The sequence below is a fragment of the Drosophila sulfurigaster genome, chromosome 3, assembly GCF_023558435.1.
Source record: "Drosophila sulfurigaster albostrigata strain 15112-1811.04 chromosome 3, ASM2355843v2, whole genome shotgun sequence".
Taxonomy (NCBI): Eukaryota; Metazoa; Arthropoda; class Insecta; order Diptera; family Drosophilidae; genus Drosophila; species Drosophila sulfurigaster.
The window spans coordinates 9,127,769-9,146,536 of record NC_084883.1 but is presented as its reverse complement, the minus strand read 5'-3'; the positions used below and the strand labels follow the sequence as shown (position 1 = coordinate 9,146,536).

The 18,768-nt window shown below is 39.9% G+C and overlaps 3 protein-coding genes, 1 long non-coding RNA gene and 1 other non-coding gene across 7 annotated transcripts; 4 read left to right on the top strand and 1 right to left on the bottom strand.

The window, feature by feature from the left end:
* The first annotated feature begins 2,756 nt into the window (after positions 1 to 2,756).
* Positions 2,757 to 4,298, top strand: LOC133840417 (uncharacterized). 2 transcript variants are annotated; one of them, XM_062272224.1, is made up of 3 exons: positions 2,757 to 2,919; positions 3,012 to 3,409; positions 3,466 to 4,298. In XM_062272224.1, exons 2-3 carry the CDS (start codon positions 3,170 to 3,172, stop codon positions 4,117 to 4,119), a joined length of 894 nt encoding a protein of 297 aa, XP_062128208.1. In that variant the 5' UTR covers positions 2,757 to 2,919; positions 3,012 to 3,169; the 3' UTR covers positions 4,120 to 4,298. The 2 variants fall into 2 exon arrangements, with proteins under 2 accessions (XP_062128208.1, XP_062128210.1); XM_062272226.1 differs by having other exon boundaries at positions 2,980 to 3,409.
* Positions 4,299 to 4,596: 298 nt separating this feature from the next.
* On the top strand, positions 4,597 to 9,288 carry LOC133840416 (SAM50-like protein CG7639). Of its 2 annotated transcripts, XM_062272222.1 has the most exons (5): positions 4,597 to 4,770; positions 7,447 to 8,015; positions 8,073 to 8,184; positions 8,256 to 8,814; positions 8,880 to 9,287. In XM_062272222.1, exons 2-5 carry the CDS (start codon positions 7,516 to 7,518, stop codon positions 9,029 to 9,031), a joined length of 1,323 nt encoding a protein of 440 aa, XP_062128206.1. In that variant the 5' UTR covers positions 4,597 to 4,770; positions 7,447 to 7,515; the 3' UTR covers positions 9,032 to 9,287. The 2 variants fall into 2 exon arrangements, with proteins under 2 accessions (XP_062128206.1, XP_062128207.1); XM_062272223.1 differs by lacking the exon at positions 4,597 to 4,770 and having other exon boundaries at positions 7,385 to 8,015; positions 8,880 to 9,288.
* On the bottom strand, positions 5,074 to 18,561 carry LOC133840414 (SH3 domain-binding protein 5 homolog). The gene is made up of 5 exons (XM_062272221.1): positions 18,414 to 18,561; positions 17,914 to 18,276; positions 7,319 to 7,381; positions 7,078 to 7,255; positions 5,074 to 7,014 (listed from the first exon to the last, which is right to left on the bottom strand). Exons 2-5 carry the CDS (start codon positions 17,953 to 17,955, stop codon positions 5,804 to 5,806), a joined length of 1,494 nt encoding a protein of 497 aa, XP_062128205.1. The 5' UTR covers positions 17,956 to 18,276; positions 18,414 to 18,561; the 3' UTR covers positions 5,074 to 5,803.
* Positions 15,138 to 15,219, top strand: Trnal-aag (transfer RNA leucine (anticodon AAG)). Its single transcript has one exon. It is a non-coding gene; the product is annotated as a tRNA-Leu (tRNA).
* On the top strand, positions 15,698 to 18,482 carry LOC133840418 (uncharacterized). Its single transcript, XR_009894183.1, has 2 exons — positions 15,698 to 17,421; positions 17,481 to 18,482. It is a non-coding gene; the product is annotated as an uncharacterized LOC133840418 (long non-coding RNA).
* Positions 18,562 to 18,768: the final 207 nt, after the last annotated feature.

Sequence of the window (18,768 nt, the reverse complement as noted above, 5' to 3'; positions counted from 1 at the left end):
ATATGTTATCAATATTTTAAACTCTGCATGAATTCCTGATAATAATTCCCTTAAGCTGTAATGTGTGCAACGTGCATGAGAAGGAGTGAATCAATTACCCGTGTGAGGATATCTGTGAGTGCATCCCAGAAGTATGCTACAAAAAAGTTTCATATCCTAAATTGATGTTATTGCGCAGCGCTTAGCATGTGAAGTAGCCAACAATATTTTGCAGCTCAGTTGCAAGATGCTCGGCTAAATGACAGCACAAGTGTACGCTATGGTTTTTTAAAAAGTCAACTAACCTAACTCAGCTGGACTCTCCACAAACACACACACATATGCACATATATGTATATATACATATATATGTGCATACCTGAACACACGTGCATGCAGACAAAGAATTTGTGACAAAGCTGGCGTTGGCTGCAAGCATCCAGTACTTTGATATGGATGAGGTCTGCCTGAGAGTGTCTGTGTGTGTGTGTGTGTGTGTGTGTAGCGGGGTTACAAGTTGGCCAACGTGGAGTGCAGCGAGCCAAAGGCTAATTCACAGTCAGAGCGCGCACAATGCGCACAAACAATAAAAACACAACAACAACAACAACAACGAAGTACGTCTCGTCCCGCTTTCTGTATTGTATTATGACAGCAGCCGCGCCTGCAAGTATGCAGTGATTTTTTTTTTGAAAATGCGCTACTCTCATTCTTTACATCTCTCTCTCTCTCTCTCTCACCCTATCTCTTGCGCTCTGTGTGTGGAAGTTGTAAACAAGAACTTGCTACAATGGCAAGGTGGCAATAGTTGACAACGACGCTGTGGTATTCTAGGTGTTCATTGTCCAGGCTCTGCTCCTCATGCATGACCCTATCAAACAGACACACACACACACACTTACATACAGACTGCACATAGATATGTGTTCAAAGTCCGAGTGGAGGGACAGCACTTGGCATATCAACTGGTCGGACATGGTGTAAACACGTTTAATGTTGTTGCCCATGTCGTCCATTGCGTTGCGTTGGGTGCAGTTGCTCCAGAGCCAGTGGACTTTGAATCGGACTCTGTCGCCGGCGCGTCGACTGCACTGTTGCACTGTTGCTACGTTTAATTTAATCTACTAGTCGGGCTGCTACCTTGACATGGACTAGCTCAGCCACCTCACAAACACACACGCACACACACTCGTTCAGTTTCCATGCAATATGGCTTAAAGTGGAAATGTGTGAGTGCGCTCACTTGTGTGTGTGTGCGTGTGCGTGTGTGTTGGCTGCTTGAGTGCACCGCAAGTCCATTTAACTTAACTTTGTCCGTACATGTCCCAGCATTGGTTGGCTTTTGGGTGCTCGCTCTCTCTCTCTCTGTCGTTTTTCTCACTCTGCTGCCTGTCTCACTGCATCACTCAAACGCACGGCCAAATGGTGACAGCACTGCGTGTCCATATCCATATGTGTGTGCCTGTCCCTGTGCATGTGTTTGGGTGCAACGTAATTTGCATGGTCAGCATGCAATAGCAAAAGGACCGGCTACGGGAAGGGGTATGAAGAGGCGACGACGACGACGACGACGGCACCAGATGGCAAGGAAATATGTATGGGGAGCTGGAGCAGGAGATGCAAAAGTCTACCGTTGCTGGCTTAATTGCATGGCACAGCATTGGCAACTTCATGCTACCAAAATTCAATTGCCGATGCCAAAAAGTGTTGCCTACTTTCAGGCTGTTTTCTTAGTGTCACTCCTTAAACATGCACATTTCTGTTTTGGTTTTTCACTGCAGTTTTTAAGCATTAACAACAACGAAAGGAAAGTGACCACTTTTCTACTTTGACGTTCAGTTTCTCTGGCAGGTGATTATAGGTCAACCTTTTTCTACTTCTGTGTGTGTGTGTGTGTCAATGTGTATGTGTTCACGTGATCCGACACATGAGCAACTCATATAGCGGATAACGTTAACGCAAAAAAGTATATTGCACAAGTGCCGCAACACGCAAAACATTAAAAGGATTTTTTTGTTACGGCGTTGTTCAGCGTCAGAGTCAGGGAATCAAAATCAGACAATGTTCTCGTTTCGTTGTACATGTGTTTGTATAACAAGAGTCTGCTGGAAAAAAAATTGCAACCAAATGGTGCGGCATTTGCAATCGCTTTTTGTTTATTTTTTCTTTTTTTTTATTTTTATTTCTGTTAGACTATAAAGTGTACGAATCATTTGCGAGCGATTTAATTTCAATTGCATGGGCGTTAATCAATAGCAATAGCAGCACAGGACAAACGTTTACCAAATCCGATTCGTAGAAAAAACACACAAACAAACACACACGCTTACACACTATAAAATTCAATTGGAAAAAATTCTACAACGATAAAAAAATACATAGAGATTTAAACCAACACACAGATTCATTTTGAATACGCGCCAATTAAATGAGTTTCTCAACCCTTCTCCCGTAACATTTTACAGCACTGATGCAATCTGTTGACCATCCCTGTCTTCAATGTGACCAGTTTATTCTCAGCTCTTCAAACTTTCACTGCCAGAATTTATCTTTGAAAAAAAAAACGTCTATTTAAGGAAAAACAAAAAATATGTAAGGCCAATTTATAAAACTACATTTTTTATTCCACATTTTAAAGTTTAAAATTGCTCACAAACAAATCTATGCTACGTTCTATTTGCCTAAAAAAAAATTTATTTGTGTTCCCAACTGCCAAAAAAGCGATGTTTGCAAAAGTGCAAAAATATCGATATAACAAGCGACTTGTCGATTATGCTTCATCTTTATAATCAGCTTGCCTCCACAGTTAAATAAGTAAACCGACCGAGACGAAAACAGAAGTTTACTAAGTTTTGAAAACATTGGGAAGAACATTTTGTAAAATTTATTACAAGGGAGCTAGCATGCATTGATAGACGACACTAATGCTTAGACGTTTCGGTAAGAATGCTTACAATATTTGTAGCAAAACATTTAATTTACGATAACAAATGATTTAAGTCACATTTTTGCGTATTTTGCCTCCAAAATAGACGTCTACTGAAGTCTGATAGAAACCACTTAATAATGAAAGAAGGCAACACATTGATTACAAATCTCTGCAGCGAAGCACACTAGAATCGATAACAGTAACAAAAGCAAAGTTGGCATTAATTTATCTGATAATTGTCAGCCATCAATTAATAGACAAATGAACGGATCTCGCAAATTTAAATCGCTGCGTCTTGTGCGCTTCGGCGATATTCTCTACGATCAGCAAAGGCGTCTTATATTGCTGTGCCGTTCCTGCCAACATCACTTTCTGTCCCTGGAGGCGTTCCAGTCACATCTCACCAAGTGCATTGGCGTCAAGCACATTGTGTCGTCAATCAATGAATTGGATTACGACGAGGATAAGCGAGAGACAAGACTAGTTAATGGCCAACAGGAGGTGAGTGTGAAATTAACACATGCAAATGGCAAGTAACTAGATTATTTCCTATTTAGCTATTTATTTATGAGCCACAAGCCATTCGCAAAAACGACTGCAAAATAGACTGGGAAGCGGAACTTGAGGATCCCCGCTGGTATTCAGATGACTCAGTAAAGTCACCGCCAAGCAAAGCAAAGCAATCACCTGCCAATACCAAAGAGAATGTGTCGAAAGTTCGCACACGCTTTCAGGCCTCGAATGAAGCACATAGAGATAGAGATGCGAAAAGACCACAACAACAGCCGCCGGAGCTGTCGCCCACATTAGCCAAGCGTGGAAGGCACTCAACGCCAAGGCGAACCATTCTAACAAATCAACAACAGGGCAAACCTCGCAGCAGCCTCGATCTACCCGCAGCACCATCACAGACGAATGACAGCGAAGGATTGATACCGGATAACATAGCAACAAAAAACACACCAGCACCATTGCCAATGGTTACCGTACCAGTATCGAATGTGTCCAACCATGGTGACACCCAACAAATACTCAATAAACTGCGTGCCTGCGGAGTCGAAGTAAAGCGTCGTAAAACCCATGAAACAATTGAAAGTCCAGGCGATGCTGCGGCAAATGCGAAAAAGCAACAAGCGCTTGATATTATGCGAAAATTGCAGTCGAATGGTATTAAATGTACCAAAGTAAGCAAACAAACGATTTTTAAATAAATCCAAACTCGTAGTGAAGATTCATCGTTCAGCGGGTTTATTGTTGACTGTAAAAATATGAAAACGCCGAATTAACAAATCGCATTGTGCCCATCTCCAATTATTTACTAAACGCTGAGTAAAGTTGGATTTAAAAAATAAACTAGGTTGCTAGATTAATAATGCATTTATATCTTGTTTAATTTTCGAATTTATAACCAACCCTGACTCTTGCGTGACAAACAATGCTTATTGGAATTATTATTATTGGTGTGACCAGCTGCGCTAATTATTAAAGCCATCTGCATTGCGAATTTAAATGAATTATATTGTTATGCAGATCTGATTAGATTTTCATTATTGATATTCGATAAACAAATTATATTAGACGCTGCCTACTTTACTCAATTAATTAAAAATTAAGAACAATTCAAATCGAGCGCTCACTTATAAGTGTTACCAAGCTAGACCTGGTATATTCCTTAATTGAGCTTGCGGTCACACTGCTTAGTTGATGCCGCACGCGTGTGTTTTCAAGTCACAAGAAATTTGTTAAAAATCTTGGCCTGCTGCAGTGCCGCTTAGTTTGTTTATATTTTGTAACAATTCGTAGCACAATACGAGATTTGTAAAAGCGCCGCGTGTGGTAAACAAAGCAATAACATAAACCAGGTAAGACAGCTGGGAGCCAGCAGCGGCTTACATAATTTTCGAGCTTTTCGGGCCAAATTTTGTTTTCATTAATAGATTTGTGGTGTCAAACTGCAGTCAGAAAATGACATCATACTTTAATTTTTAGGCGTCCAGGTTGCATCAGAATCGACCGTTAATTGCATTTTCAAGTGGCCAAAAATCATTAATTATCATAGACTTCAAGTTTAAACCTTAATGACAATACTGTTAGTTTAAAATGCCTTAAAGCTCTCTTAAATCCATCAGCTTTAAAAAGACTCCCATTAAAAGTCGCTTTTCGAATGAATTAAAATGTATAGTTTTATTTTCAAATTTCATATTGTATTTTAACTATGCAGAAATACTTGTTTACTTGTTTTGCACTATAACATGTAGCTTATCATCTCACCTCGTTTCGAATATTTGAGAATTTCACTTAAATGGCTAATTGAATTCGTTTTTTATTCATTTTTTCATTTGATTTTCATTTTCACACACAAGTGCCGATTGTTGAATTATGTGGTATTTTAGGCTAAACTATTTAGTGCATGTGCCCATTCATTAATCTTTAATTAGTAAGTGGCATTTTGTAGTTGTTTATTTTATAATTAAACATTAACTTAAAGCTGATTATTGAAATAGTGCCTGTTTATTTGCAATTCGCGCACAAATTACAATTTTTCGTTATAAGAAATCACATATATGATGATGACATACGACATAAGGTGTAGGAGTAATATTAACAATTTGAAAAAACAGTTACACAGGACACTCAATATAAGTCAACAATTACGATACGTTTATATACGAAAATAGATGTATGCTATATATATTATATATTTTGTTTGCTTTTGCATTTATGTAGGCATTGTGTACTTAATATTCAGTGTGAACTTAAATGCGGCATTCACTTCTTCACGATTTACAATACAATTCATTTAATATAAACAAACTTAGAATTTGATATACGCGACTCCACTGCTGAGTTCTTTTTCGACCATCCTTGCTGATGCTGCTGAAGCATTTGCTGCTGCTATTCGAGGGAACGACGCCTCAATTGGCGACGTACGCTGCCCATGGCAGCACTGCTCCGATCGAGCAACTCATTCGAGAGCCTCGCCAGCAGTGGCAACTCGCGCATGGAAACATTCACCGATGGCAGCGGAGCCAACTGTTGTTGCAGCTTCTTTATGGAAGTCGCCGCACCGCTGGTCTGGTGCTGTGGCGTAACGGGCAGGCTGTGGGCAACTGAGGTGGCGGGTGCAGTGATCTTGATGATCACATCCCTGGCATCCACATCGTCGACATCAGTGTGTCGTTTCAGCGCCTCGGCGCCCAGTGAAACAGGTCGCATTTCTGTGGATTTTGCGCGCTCGGTTTGCTGATGCTTGGCCGCTTCCTTAAGCATCATCAGATGATCCAGCTTATCGACAGTGGCCTTCAATTCGTGTTCCCACACATCATTCTGCTGCTGACCGTCGCCACCCTCAATGGGACGCACTGCCAAGATCTTAACCTTTTGCCGCAACGCCTCCAGTTGGCGTTCGTCAACGATGCCGCGCAGATCATTGCCCAACGTGGTGGACTCATCGTAGTCGCAGACATTGTCATCCTCGGCCTCATCCTCGGTCTCCACCGTGGAGGATTGTGTGACAAGTGTGGCGCCGAGTGACATTTGACTGCCTGCTATCGATGGATAGTCGCATTTCTCCAGCTCCAGCTGGAAGTCGGGCAGCGATGGCAATGCACTGGAGGTGGGTGTATTCAGTTCAGCACCCACGCCTGGCTCTCGCGTTCCGGGCGGTGGCGGAGAGGCGCTTAACGTTGGATAATCGCCGCGCTGTCTGTGTATGTCTTCGCTGATGCGTTCGAGATTTCGCAGCGCTGTGGAATATGTCGACTTGGCACATCCCACCTGCTGTTGCAGCTCCTGTATGCGGTTCTTTTGTGTCTGTAGTTGGTCCTGGCAGACCTGCTTCTCCTCGAAATAGGGACGCGACTTGTTGATGCTGCGCCTGAAGCGATCTTCCAGCTGCTGCAGCTTCTGTTCGGCGGCATGAAAGAGGCGTGTGCGTCGTTGATGTTCGGCATGACAATCGGCTTTCTGTTTCTCTGCGTCCATTACCTTTTGGGTGGCATGATTCAACATCTCCTGCCAGGCATTGTCGAATTGCCATTCGTGTGAGTTGGACATGAAACGCTGCTCGGCCAACGCCACTGTCTCCTTGGCTGCGGCATGGATCTCTGTAAAATTGATTAACAATCCATTTAGCTTGGCTTTAAAATTCGTTTTGCACTCGCACTCACCATTGGCGCGCTGAAACTTGACTGCTGCCTGCTGGCACTCGATTTGTGCTTCGCGAGCCTTGTCGAGCGAATCATAGTAGGGACGCGCCTTCTCTATGCAGTTGCCCAACTTCTTCGAGGAGAGTTTAAGGCGCCGCGTGGACTCGTTTAAAAGTATGCGAAATGTTGAGTTTGCCTCCTGTTACAAGAGATACAAGTCAATAAGCGAGAGTTAAGCTTACACGCTTTTAGATAAACTTACCTCCAATTCGATTTCCAATTTATTAATCTCATCTGTAGCACTATTGAGATTCTCTAGTTCAATCTGGAAATACAGAGAGTAAACAACAAAAATGTATTAATTTATATTTCTGATTTACACATTTACAGTTATTGCTAATCGACTAACACATCATCTAAACTACAAAACCTGCCCCACCCAACGATAACGAATACAAAATGTCACAAACACCGCCTAAGGATCCAAATAGTAAATACGATCTGAGCAAAATTGGAGCACGAGTTGATCGAGTCAATGTCAACGGCCTGCTGAGGACTCACAATGATTACGTGTTGCGGGCAGCCGATGGCCTCTTTAAGGCTGACAATTTTCAGGACATGATGATCGAAGCAATGGCGGCCAAATCATATCTGCATGAACTGGGCATCTTCAAGGATGTGAGCGTACATATCGATATCAGTCGTGGCGCAGATGCCACGCCCCAAGGCTATGAGATAACACTCAAGGGCAACGAATACTCGAGGATTATGGGTTCGGCGGGCACTGAGATTGGCCAGAACGAAGGTTCGCTCCGCACAGAGCTGACCATACCGAATGTGCTTGGTCGCGGTGAGAGCATTTCCCTGCAAGGAAGCTACAGCAGCACCAGAGCCAATGACCTGCAACTGAAGTTCTGGAAGCCCTTTTTCCATACACGATTCCGTGAGAATCGACCAGAGTAAGTTTGTTATTCAATGAAGATAATGAGCACATTTTATGTTCGTTGGCTTTGCAGAATGTCCTTCAGCGTGTTCCGGCAAACGGATCGATATGACATAAGCTCGTTTCAGACCACAAACTTGGGCTACTTGGTGGACTTGAGTGCACACACAATGCTGGGCGTGGATGTGAGTAAAGAATGCATTATTTTTTATGGTAATTGTCAGTTATTAATGGTAATTGTTTCCTTCTCTTATAGCTCACACACTCGCTGCAGTATGAGAACTCCATTAGGGACGTGAGTTTGTTGAACAAATCCGTGCCCATCGCCATACGTGATCATTGTGGACCCAAGCTAGCTTCACTTTTGCGGTATTCGGTGATCTTTGACAATCGCGACAGCAACGTATTCCCCACAAAGGGCGTTCTATTGAAGTCAGTGAATGAATATTGCGGACTGGGCGGAAACATTTCATACACCAGCAGCACAGCCCATGGCGAAGTGAATGTGCCGCTATTTGCGGGATTGGTGGCACAATTCTGTGGCCGTGTCGGCGTCATGAAGGAGACCAAAAAGACCACAATACTGCCCATTAACAATTTGTTCTACTGCGGCGGACCTTTGACGCTGCGGGGCTTTAAGTATGGCGGAGCTGGACCAGTTGTCGATGGCACTCCCATTGGTGCACAGACTTTCTGGTGCACTGGCGCACATCTGTGGACCCCGCTGCCGTTTGCCGGCGTCTTTAAGGGACTCGCTAGTCATTTTAGAATGCATTTCTTCTATAATATGGGCAACAGCAACAGTTTTAACACAGGTAATTCGACTTTACTGACTTTAAAGTGCTTCTCTTAACTGTATTTATCTCTTTTGATTGTGCAGACAACATGCGCAGCGCCTACGGCATGGGAATTGCTGTAAAGCTGGCGGAACGTGCTCGCATCGAGTTGAACTACTGCGTACCTGTGCGCCGGCAAAACACTGACAAGGTTTTGAATGGTTTCCAGTTTGGCATTGGCTACGAGTTTGTCTAAATCCTCACGGTGAAGTGCAAATGTACTTAGCTATAGAAGCCTTCAGAGTCCCCAAAAAGAACTGCAGCACAGTTGAAATGCTGCCCCAACCCACAAATAGTCACTGTTAGTTTATAGACTATCTATCGATATTTTGTTGTATTTTTTCGTCAATGCATTTTTTCATCCTAAAATTTAATTGTAAATCAGAACACATTTTAAGTATAGCATTTAAGGCGTGTATATAGAAAATAATACGTTGAGCGATTAAACTGTTAAATTAATAGCAAAGTGTTTGATTGATTTAACTACAAAAATATATATTTCAGAACTGATTGAGAAAATCCATTTTACATTTTCGATAAGCAAAATAATGTGGCTTACGAATTATTAAACAATGATTAGCAATCACTATTTATTAATTGCAACTTTACTTAAGATTAATTAAAATCTAAAAAATTAACAAAATCTGTCAGTTAATAAGTCCACAGGAGGGCAACGCTAGATTAATGAAGTGACGCGTACACTCCAGGGTGGTGATATGAAACGGTTTTTGCTCTAGCCCTATGTGAACATGAAATTGCTTTTTGAGCAGCGAATTCCAAAGCAAACCTAAGGGCAAATAGCAACATAATTTATTATTTTTTAAAAATAACAACACATTTTATAATAATTTCGACCGACCGGGGACTCGAACCCGCTACACAATTTCAAATTGTTCTCGCGTACCGCAACTCAACGCTGAACGCCACACTCACATCACAAAAATAGCAGCCACAAAGCTTATTTAACAAACAACCCCGTAAAATGCTGAACGATATTTCCAGCACTTCAAATTAGGGATATTCATCTGGCTACAGGTTTTGCTGGAACTTTATAACCTGTTTACACTGGCCGAATTATGAAAACTTTGTGGGAAGTGTAACCTTTCTTCGAATCTTTCGCATTCGTAGCTGTAAGAAATTGTGATGAAAGATTCCGAAAGTGCAGCCAGTACTTTTTAGTGCTTTTTAGTGTTTGTTTACACTTTTACTTCTAACCTGATGTTCGAATGATTTTAGTTTGATGTAAACACTTTTGCACCACATAACATAATCTATCAAACAGAAGCGTTTGGTATAATCAGGATATAATGTATACATCCACTTCAAATTAGGGATATTCATTTCGCTACAGGTGTTGCAGGTGATCAATCAACTTCACTGTGCAAAAAGTATTTTTTTTTCCAATGGGGATGTTAAGAAAGCCACAAGTGCACAGGATGTGACTTGTATTATCTTATTCCTTTTTTTTTGACATAAATTTCCTGTTCAATAGAGTTTTGGGGGAAATGCGGGCGTGTAACTACTCCGCCCATTGTCATGGATCGCTGAACTGCATGCGGTTATGGGTTTTGTTTTGGTTTGTTGTGGTCGAAAAAAAAAACCGGTTTTAATTATCATATTTATTTCATTTTATCTGAATTTTGTCTGCGTGTAAATACATACAGATATACTACTACGATATGCTGGGCATAGGAATGTATGTAATGCATGTTGTTTTATTATAACAGCTTTTATGGAGCTTGTCCCAATTTGATTTTTATCGTGGTCGCAGGGCATTTCTTTACATACCGGATATACACACATACATTTCAGTAGAAGTATATACACGAAAACCTCTCTCTACATATACTTGGAATGAAGCAGGTCGTCGCAGGGCGACTCTGGAGGCTGATTGATTTAAAGGCCGAGACGAATCGCCGGCTGCTTCGCTGACTGCTTGAGACCGGTTTTTGTGTTGTGTTGAGTTTACCTTTTGGCTGGCCCCTAAAAACCAGTTTCATATACGTCGCTGCCGTTGCAGAAATTTCAAGAGTTGAACTTTCCTGGAATTCGCTGGCATCTGGCATCGGATCGCATCGCACAAAGGAAGCGCACAGCTAAAGCTTGTGGCCTCTGCTGGCATTTGACTAGCAAAGTGCTTGTTAATTAAAAGTTTTTCATTGCACCGCATTTGGCTTTCCATGTCTATTGCCCAACTATTTTCACGAGCGACGTGCACCAAACAAAAACAAAGCGAAAAACTAACAACAGTTATAAACAAGTTGGCACAAGCACGCCCCCTGGCGGCAGAGATAGTGCACTAATTAATGCTGTGCACCGTGCACACTGCGCAGTGGCCCTAAAAAAGCCAAAGACCTCTTAAGTGTGAACATGGTACATTCGATCAGCATATTAAATATATTTACGAAGTATTCATCCCTCAGTTCAATGAGCCGCAGTCAATGAAGATTGACGGACGCTTTTGACATCGTAAAATTATTTATTACAATGCAATTGAATTGTAAAAAGAAAAACCTCACACACAAAAGGCTGTACTTACGTCTGGATATGAAGTAGAGAAAATATTTGATTATCTCCAAAGAAACCAGCAATTATTTATTGAAGGTAAATTGTATGTTGGAATGACGACTCGAAAATTGTATAAATATTTGCGCAACTTTTGCATATTTATTTATTTACTTATTATATTATGCCTCATGTTCAATAGCAAAACATGGAGTGGATACAAAATATGGAAATATACAATACAAAGCCAAATTCATGACGTGCGCAATAAATTGACAAAATATCTCGATTCAATTACTAACAACCAAAGGGGGGATTTTTGTTATCTGACTGGTAGTAAAATTTATTATTAAAGCTACACAAAATTATTCTTCAACAATCGAGTTTATTATCCGAATTTTGCTTCAACAACTAGAATAATTTCATCCGACAAGCAAGTTGATATATTGATTTGTTGATTTTTAAACTTCTTCTCTCTTTGCGTTGATGTGAAAGCGTTTTGCATAAACAGGGTCAAAATCACATGATATAGACCCCCAACTAAACGCAAAGCCGGCAATGAAACGTTGCCCAATCACGCGATGTGCTGACGTTTTTTTATTTTACTTTTTTTTTGCATTCGTCAGAGAGCTTGAAAGGTGTGTTTCGGTAAAGGGCAACGCAACTCAACCTGAGTCACAGACTATATAAATCAAATGGAAAAGGTTACAACCGCAGCTAAGGCGAGTCTAAATTTCCTAGAGTATGTTTTCAAGATGACGTATTGCCCATCGCACACACACAGACAAATGGGCGCCCTTTTGACAAAAACCCAACGATAAAGTTGATGATGACGTTAATTTTTGCCAAGTTGTATAAAACGATGATAGGCAGTTGCTTGGTACTAAACAAAGTTATGCCAACTTGAGCATTTAATGCTAGCTGTCAAGCTGGACAACTTTTCAAACTTAATGCGGAATTGGCATGTCCTTTTTTATGTTTGCAAAGCCAAAGGGAGAAGTGACAAGGAAGTGGGTAAGTGAAAGTGGCAGTTGTTGTTGGAGTGTTCAAGCCAACAACTGTGCGAATAGTTTAAGCACTCTTAAGTTAGAAGATAATTATGCAGGAAATGAAAGCTTAGCTTCAAGTCATTTCAACTTTATCTAACAGATGTCGCTGCTTGTGTCGGTGAACTGAGAGAAAGAGTTTTGCAAGCGATAGTCACATTTATAATTATACACTATCGTGTTCCCTTTTATTTAAACTGAGCATATATCATTAGCTTATTAGTTTGCTTCACCGTGAACCCGTTAAGGACACACCCTGAGATAGTCGCAATGACGCCAGCCAAGCGAAATCGTATGGCGTGATGTCCTGGCCCAAACGAATGCCTTCCCCGGCCTAACCTGACCTGACCTACTTGTGGTGGCCTCGTATAACTACGACTACCAGCCGAATGTCCTCCCACCCGTGGCTGCGTCAACATTTGCCAAATGGGGAAATGCGAGCCAGCCGTAATGGAAACCTTATTCATCGATTTGTTTTTAGCAACATCAAACAGGAAGTCAGGTGGCACGTGTAGAGTGTAGTTGATCAAAGGACATTCAACTCAATGCGTTCTCATTTGCGTCATAATCAGCAGAAAGTGGCATAGATATCTCAGCATGTTTGCTTAGTGTTTTTCTCATGTATTGGGGACAGGCAATTAACGCGGATTTTGGCTAATAGAAAGTCGCTACGCCTGAGGCTGGGCGGTGGGTTGAGAAGGTTAAGCGGAGGGAGGTAGGGAGGAGGGCTGCGTGCTTATAGCTGAAACTAAACTAGCACAAGTGTTGTCGTTGCTGAGTGCGCGCTGCGAAAGTGTTGTTATATAAAGAAAAACAAAAAAAAAAGTGAAGAAAAAAAAAAAAAGAGTATGCCACGCCGCCCAAAAAAAGCATAAAATAAATGAGAAACAACAACGCAGCGTAGCTTGACTGAAACGCAATTGACCGAAACAATTTTAATTAGCCCAAAACTCTAACCCACAAAAGAAAAGAGACCAAAAGTTATGTCAACAATGCAAAACAGAAAGAGAGATGAGAAAAATCCGATAATGAATAACGAACATACCATCCCAAAAAAAAAAAGAGAGAGGGAACATCAGAAGCCAAATCTCCGATTTATATGAATCATGCTAGCTTTGGCTTTCAGAAGTCAAATAGAAGAAATTAGTCAAGATTTTGTTTTTCCTTTTCATCGCTAGCATGGGGTAAAAGAAATTGTATCTTGTGAGCATGGGAAAGGTCAACTGAGTTGAGCTGAATAAAGTCAATAATCTGAGAATATTCTTTGCTTTCATTTAAAGCTAGCTTTTGATGTTTATTAATTACTGTCCCAAGGCGATTTGAATTTGGGTAATTAAACACAATTTTCATCAAATTTGGAGCAGAATTTGAGCTTTGAACCTTTTGCTGCTTAAGTTCAAAGTGCTTTTAGATTTGATTTACTTATTTATTCATTCTTAAAATTTCAAGCCAGATCTTATTAATCTACTTTACAACGTATTTTTATAACTACTTTATTTCTAATGCAATTATTTATTGTTAAATCTATTTCTATCTTCATTTCTACATCAATTTCATTTGAAGATGGTTCTTTATTAATAATAATGGTATAATTGATTCCAAATGAATGGAAAAATTCCTGTTGCTAGTTCAGTTAGAATTTCTTCATAAAGAAACTTCACATAAAATGACACAATATTTATGCATTGTCAATAACAATTTACCAACGATTATTACCAACTGTTTACAATCACATTGAACTTGGAACTGCTTTTGAAATGCATCAGTCAGCTATTGATAAGATTATTCCTGATATACTTAGAGGGTGAGCACACTCCGTGAATATATATGAGCGTGATAGATAATATTGGGGGACTGGTAAAACGAGCAATAACGTAATTGAAAGAGCGGAAATAACTACTTGGCATTTAGCAAGATATTTGCCGCTATTGACAAACCGCGAATATCATTAAAAAAAATATAATACCAAACAATGACGAGAGCAAAATCTACGTAACCAAATTGTTTGAAGCATCTGGCTTATGGCAATACAAAATTAATTAATTAAGGCAAATTATACAAAACAGTAAATGCAAATTGAGTGCGGTAACCGGCGGCAAAATGTTGCCGACTTTTGCCACAGATTTCTGTTTCTGTTATGCATCATTGAAGAGGCGGCGCTATTCATGGCAATAATGATGATGCTGAATGACGATAATGATGATGGCACCTCGGGGGCTTGTTGAAAAGACGGCGTCAAAAACAAAACGAAAAACTACAAACAATTTGCGCTTTGACAACAGACTACGAAATTGAAATAGAAAGTAACCTCGTTGCAACGAAGTGTGGATACACTTAACTGAACAAGATGTGAGTGAATGTAGTTGAATCTGCAGTTCAATCAACTGTTTGAGGCATTTCGGTGATGAAATTCGTAAATTGCGGCGAGTTAAGTGAGAATAAAAGACAATGGCATCCGTTCAACTTGCAGCTTCGCAAGATGCAATCGCGGATGGTGCGACTGCGATATAAAAATAAAAAAAAAACAGCTGCGTGTGGGAGTCTCTCTCTCTCTTTCTCTGTCACTGTTATTGTTGCAAGTGCACAACAATATTGTTGCTTTATGTAAATATTTTCAAAAGGTTCAACTCTTAAAATAAATAAACTTCCTACAATTGTCCGACAGTTACACTTTAGCTTTATAAATAGCACAACCCTCAACGAGTGGCGATGAAAGCATAAGAAATATTTCTGGCCGGAGATCAACCAACTGGTAGCGTGGCCGAGCGGTCTAAGGCGCTGGTTTAAGGCACCAGTCTCCTCGGAGGCGTGGGTTCGAATCCCACCGCTGCCAAATGGGATTTTTTTTAATTTTTATTTATGCACTGCGAGATAAGCGAGATAAGATGAACTGCAGTATCTCAGACACAGTTGTGATTGATTTAACAACGCAATACCTGGGTAGGGAAATTTATACACAAAGAGTACGTTATGTATATTTAAAGCATGTTTATTTCTTATTGTTTAGTAATTAATTCCACAGTTATACCACACTACTTGAGTCACTAGAACACCTTATAAGTGCATTTCATAAGCTATATGACATGTCAGGCGCTTTGGTGATTCATAGAAGTCGGTTAGGTTCTCTATATGGCGTCTCATCGCTCTTCTTGCAAATATCGTATATCGTTTCGCGTTTAATTAGTCATTAGCATAATCTCAGACGTGTATATTGTTTGTTTTGGCATCCAAATTATCAAGTGGCACAAGGTAACACAGTACGGCAACGTTGATAATAAGGAGGGACTTAAATCTCAAATGGCATATGATAATGAAATTTGATTAATATCAAGGCGACACACAAAAAAATATAAAAATAAAAAATTCCTCGAAGTACAATCGATATACAGCGAAAGGTTAATGTTTCTCATATCGCCCAGACATGTGTATTAACAGTTAACGTGTCATCGATAAGTGCCAACTAATTATACAACCCATGACGAAAGTTTTTAATTCCATCGATACGAAGAAAGCAGAAAGAAAAAAAACTCCCCTACAGAAATGACTAAACTTTCCATGGCGCGTGTGGGAGGCGGTGTCGGGTGGGTGGCAGACTTAAAAAAAAAATACAATTTGAGTTGAGCGCAAATATCAACAATTGAAACAGCTGTCTAAATCGCTGAGGACTTTAAGCTTTTTTCGTCGTTGGCTTTCTTTTGTCGTACGCAAGCGCGAGCAGACGTCACTCGAGTGTCTTTGCTTTCTATCTTTGTACTTCTAGATCTAATCATCTATCTCTGTTTCGCTCTGTCTCCCTCTCAAATTGCGTGATAAGACAACGAGCAACAAAATTGCACGCGCTAAAAATTTCATTGATAAACCGAACTTGGTGAAAGAAAAAAATAATAATAAACAGCCGCTTGTTTTTTCTTAATAAGAGGAAGTGGTGCATAAAACATAGAAAATCCATCAGCAGCAAGCACAACAAAAAAAAAAAGAGATATAAATAAATATTTATGAACATATTCGAGTATTATATCATGCACATTGGCAAACGGGTTTTCAATTGTTTATGGAGAGAACTTTTGCGAAAAATACAATGTGCATACGTATGTATGTTTATACTATAATGTTTATAGGAGTATCAAAAGTCTATACACCGCCATATCGAGCATTCCAATCGAATCACATGCCCGCAACATCAAATTTTTGTTAATGTTGTTACTCAGCGTGGGACTTTTGTTGCTATCTTCTTTTCATTTTGTGCTCTCCTACTTGGCTGTGTGTTTAAAAATAAACAAATTGAGGCCGGGTGGGAAAATAATAATAGACTGACTGGTATTTGTATTTAATAGAAAAGACTTCTACGAAATTTTGATGGATTATGATTAAAACTTGTATTTTTAAATTAATTTTTTACTTCAATTTCTACGAAATACGAATCGAATTTCTGCTGACTCTTTTGAAATATTGACAAAGTAACAGACAAATAAAATGAAACAAAGCAAAGCAAAGCCAAGTCGAACTTAATTTGCATAAACTGCGCACGAGGCTCTTGAAATCGGAGAGAACAAAATCAACACACAAATTCTTTTGTGTGTTCGTATTTATTCGCTTTAGGCAAAATTTGCGTATTTGTATTTGTTTTCATCTGCTTGCGTCGGCGTTTTGGCATTTCCCAAACATTAATGGTATGCCTGACATTGCCATTCCACGAATTCCAATGCGATTTACAGTGGTCTCCCTTTCTCGCTCTCACATACTACCTAAGCCGTACTTAATACTCAACTGCACTTAAGTTGGGATTTGGCCACACGCACGTACAGCAATAGAGAGAGACGCCAACGTGAGTGCGTAAATTGAATATGTATGAATGTAAGTTCGAAATTACGCACAAGGAGAACGGATCATAAAGTGCAATTACGTGGAAGAGGCAACAAGACAGAAACACTTGACAAGGACATGGACAATGCGAATGTGTGGGTGAGAGAGCGAGACAAGCATCTCATACTTTGAGACAGGAAGTTGTCGGTTGGGACAGCTGTCTTACTAAACGGTAAATACCACAACAACAGAAACAGCAATTCCCATGAATATTTAACAGTTTCATTAAAGGAAGCGCGCAATTTGTTTAATTGCCAGGCAAAAAATGCCATGGAAATTGATTTTTGTTGGTTAAGCAACAAAACGCAGCCAAGCGTAAACAAGGCACATGCGAAAGTCAAACGAGAAATGTAAAATGTAAAACGCAAAGCGCATTGCAAAAACTAAAGCCACCTTCCTGCGATAGCCTTTGACAACTGTCAAACTAATTAATACTACACTTATGCACAAAGAGAGTGCGAGTGGGAGAGACATACACGTAAACAAAGAGAGCACTCACTCGTTCCGACACACACAAAGATAGTCTACTCGTACTATTGCGAAAACAATAACAAATAACTAGCCAAGGCAACTACAGCTGAGCCCCGTTTGCGCCTGTCACTGCCTGACACCATGTTTGTCGATTGAGCGAGAGATGGAAGGAAGACACGTGCATTTTTCTTACCTGAATTTGCGGGTCCAGCTCGCTGTCTTCAGTGTTTGACATTTTGCACCACAGTAAATTTGCTTTTATCGTCTGCCAAATCCGAAATGTGTTAATTTGCTATTCCAATGCAACCGCTTTCAATTTCAATTAGTTTTCACTTTTGTCGCCAACAGCAGCCAGTTATTGCTTTATTTGCGCCTTTTCAATTGATTTGCATTTGCATTTTCACTTGCATTTCATTTGTTAGCAGCGCAATTCAATGATTTGTTTTATTCTGCTCTGCCCGGGGACGACGCTACTTTTATGGCAGCATTTATTTAAGCAATCAACTTTTAGCTGTGTGTGTTTTTGTGTACGAAGATTATGCAAACACTCTTCTCACTGAGAATTTCGTGAATTAAATAAAAATAATAATAATAGCATTTGTTGTATTACGTTGTTTGTGTAAGAGAGGGATAGATAAATAGAGAGAGGGACGCAGACGTATAAAATCACAATTGCAAAATTAACTCAAATACCACAAATTTCATATGCACACTTCTAATGTTACTGTAGCTTCACTGTTAACCAACTATTTTCGTTTTAAATGCTATCTTAAAATTATTTATTTATTTCGAGGAGCGAGCGTCCCCGTCCAACCGAACGCGGTGTAAGTGAAAAGCAGACTCAGTGTGAACGCAAGCCAAATCCATGGATATGCTAACAAAATATACCATATCCATTATTACGGACGGCCACACTTTTACTGTAGATAGTAGTCTAGTATTTATAAATGTATTTTTGTATATACAATTTTAGTGCAGTATATTTAACAATTTATTTAATAATATATAATGTTTTTGTAAAAATGTGTTAAATATGGTTAATAGATAG

What these genes read in the sequence shown, in the direction of transcription:
- LOC133840417 (XM_062272224.1), top strand. Translation starts at nt 3,170, where the DNA reads ATGAACGGATCTCGCAAATTTAAATCGCTGCGTCTTGTGCGCTTCGGC. An exon ending in TAGTTAATGGCCAACAGGAG is followed by an intron (nt 3,410 to 3,465) that starts GTGAGTGTGAAA and finishes TTTCCTATTTAG; the next exon opens with CTATTTATTTATGAGCCACA.
- LOC133840416 (XM_062272223.1), top strand. Translation starts at nt 7,516, where the DNA reads ATGTCACAAACACCGCCTAAGGATCCAAATAGTAAATACGATCTGAGC. An exon ending in TTCCGTGAGAATCGACCAGA is followed by an intron (nt 8,016 to 8,072) that starts GTAAGTTTGTTA and finishes TTGGCTTTGCAG; the next exon opens with AATGTCCTTCAGCGTGTTCC. An exon ending in ACACAATGCTGGGCGTGGAT is followed by an intron (nt 8,185 to 8,255) that starts GTGAGTAAAGAA and finishes CTTCTCTTATAG; the next exon opens with CTCACACACTCGCTGCAGTA.
- LOC133840414 (XM_062272221.1), bottom strand. Translation starts at nt 17,955, where the DNA reads ATGTCAAACACTGAAGACAGCGAGCTGGACCCGCAAATTCAG. An exon ending in AGCTGGACCCGCAAATTCAG is followed by an intron (nt 7,382 to 17,913) that starts GTAAGAAAAATG and finishes CTGTATTTCCAG; the next exon opens with ATTGAACTAGAGAATCTCAA. An exon ending in CAAGTTTCAGCGCGCCAATG is followed by an intron (nt 7,015 to 7,077) that starts GTGAGTGCGAGT and finishes TCAATTTTACAG; the next exon opens with AGATCCATGCCGCAGCCAAG.